We start from the raw sequence: 2,664 nt of genomic DNA, 5'->3' as shown, positions 1-2,664 counted from the left end.
GAATAAAAGGTAGCTCACGTTAAATTATAAAATTACAACAAATAGTCTAAACCTGTAGTACATAATCTGAGTTAAATATCACAATCCAATTATTGTTTCAAGATAACAGTTTGTATCAGTCTAACAATAGCTGTAACATCACTATAACTAATATATAGTTCGCTTTTTTAATTTAAACTTAACCAGGCCAAAGTAAAACAAACACATCTTTGTTTTTTTTTTTTTGCACTGAATTAAAATTAGATTTAATCGAACTATACTAGTTTTTAAGCTTGTTAAATGTGCTTTGAAAATTCTAACATTTTATCAATACTGTTATGAAAATTATGCAAAAAGTTTATGTATGGTACAATATAACAAACTATGTTCTAAAATAATTAATGTTTTTTTTCAATAAACAAGCTAAAATACAATCTTATTAATTTTGAATTGAATAATATATGTTGCTAGAAAAAGTAAACGTAATTTAAAGGAATATAAAAATAAAATAGCTAATTTTACCTGCATTTACATTTATATACACTCATTTTTCTTAATTGTTTACTTAATATAATTAAAATCACAATATTTAGCTTTAACATTTTTTATGGATAGAGTATAAATTACGACTATTAATTTTTGCTAACAACTTAAGAAGTTTAAAAATGTTGTTAGTAGTAATTTTACTTTAAGACATTTCAATCACTTATCATCATCTGTTGTTTTTTTAATGTAAACTATTTTTGTGTAATTAATTAATTTACCCGGAAGGCTTTGAAACTTCTTGTTATTTTTTTCTGATAAATTGAAAAACTCAGCTAAATTGCATGATTTTATTTTTTACGAAAAAAGGCTATGAACAATACTAACATGACCTACTACGTAATAAACAAAATTAAAAATTTACATTTTAAGTTATAATTTTAACTGGCTTTAATTACAGTTTTAATATTGTAACTTCAGCTTCGCAGGTTTTTCGCGAAGACACAACACGGAATACGGCAGTTACCGGTGATAAGCCTAATCCTGTTTGACGAAAGGATGGGCGCCAGGGGTCGTATTCGTCGGTAGGAGGAATTTTTTAGTTCCACTGAACAACCACCGCCTGCCTTAAGCTGAGCAGCTCTCAGCCAATAAGGTGTTGTTCCGCCACAGTTTACCTTCCTCATTTGGTGAATGGGGATAGCTTTAAGTGAAAAGTAAACTGAAACTATGTCACCTGATAAACATAAACGTAAAATGAGACCCACTCTTAAACTGGGAAGCTGGAACGTTCGTACCATGACTACTGGTATGGACCCCGAAAACAGAAATGATGCAAGAAAAACTGCTATTATAAATAACGAACTTCTTCGTCTTAAAGTTGATATTGCAGCTCTTCAAGAAACGCGCCTTGCTGGTCAAGGCTCAATTAAAGAAAAAAAATTTACTTTCTTCTGGTTTGGTAAGTCTGTTGAAGAACGTAAAGAATATGGTGTTGGTTTTGCTGTCAAGAATACACTCTTACAACATGTAGAAGTCGGTGACGGAAACGAACGTATTGCTACTCTACGTTTACACACCAAAAAAGGAACAGCGACCCTTATTAGTGTATATGCGCATACGCTATACACTGACGAGCAAATTAAAGATACTTTTTATGAAAAGTTAAATCTCGTAGTGAATAAATTGTCAAAAAACGACCAACTTGTTATTCTGGGTGATTTTAATGCAAGAGTTGGATCTGATCACGACTCCTTGGCTCCCTGTCTAGGACATTTTGGTTTTGGAAGAATGAATTCTAATGGTCAACGCCTTTTAGAGTTTTGTCATAAACAGAACCTCTGTGTTACCTATTCATTTTTTAAAACTAAATGGCAGCATAAAGTATCTTGGAGACATCCCCGTTCTAAAAACTGGCACCAATTAGACCTTATCTTAGTGAGACGCCATCGTATTAACGATGTTCTGTTAACTAGATCATATCAAAGCGCAGACTGCAACAGCGATCATTCTTTGGTCTGCTGTAAAACGCACATCTCAAAAAAGTTCATGCACAACTCAAACAATTTAGCTCGTAAAGTTTGACTAAATGTAGGTGCAATGCGTGACAAGGAAAATATCAAAAAGTTCTCAACTCTGATGCCATCTGTCTCTTCGTCGGACACATCTGCTTCTGAGTCTTGGTCTAGGATCGAAAAAAGTTTATATCAGAATGCCTTTGAAACTTTTGGAAAGAACAAACATGCCAACAAAGACTGGTTCGAAGAAAACATCAATATTTTATCTCCTCTTTTAAAGAAAAAGCGACAGGCTCATGTTGATTATCAACGTGACCCAAGTAACACGTGTCTTAATAGACTTCGTGAAGCCAGAAAAATGTTTCGGAGGGCAGCTAGAAAATGTGCTACTGAGTTTTGGTTAAAGGCTAGTGCCCGTATTCAGGCTGCTGCTGACAGAGGAGATACAAAATCAGTCTACGAAAGAATAAGAAAAGCAGTTGGACCAACAAAGAGGTCATTATAACCTTTGTTATCTGAGACTGGTGAAATCTTACACAGTAGGAATGAACAGTTGAGTAGATGGGTTCAACACTTTTCCCTTCTGTATTCTTAACAGAATATTGTTACTAATGATGCCCTTAACAAAATGGATAGTCTACCAATGATAGATGACCTGGATAGCGTACCAACTACTGAAGAACTC

At 33.5% G+C, this 2,664-nt stretch overlaps 1 protein-coding gene across 1 annotated transcript; it reads left to right on the top strand.

Annotated features, from left to right (window-relative positions):
• The first annotated feature begins 1,260 nt into the window (after positions 1-1,260).
• LOC145841106 (protein CFDP2-like) lies at positions 1,261-2,046 on the top strand. Its single transcript, XM_082948477.1, has one exon. It carries the CDS (start codon positions 1,261-1,263, stop codon positions 2,044-2,046), a length of 786 nt encoding a protein of 261 aa, XP_082804603.1.
• Positions 2,047-2,664: the final 618 nt, after the last annotated feature.

Source organism: Thalia democratica, chromosome 7 (genome assembly GCF_965202585.1).
Source record: "Thalia democratica chromosome 7, ktThaDemo2.hap1.1, whole genome shotgun sequence".
Lineage (NCBI taxonomy): Eukaryota > Metazoa > Chordata > Thaliacea > Salpida > Salpidae > Thalia > Thalia democratica.
This window is presented reverse-complemented; position numbering and strand designations above follow the sequence as displayed.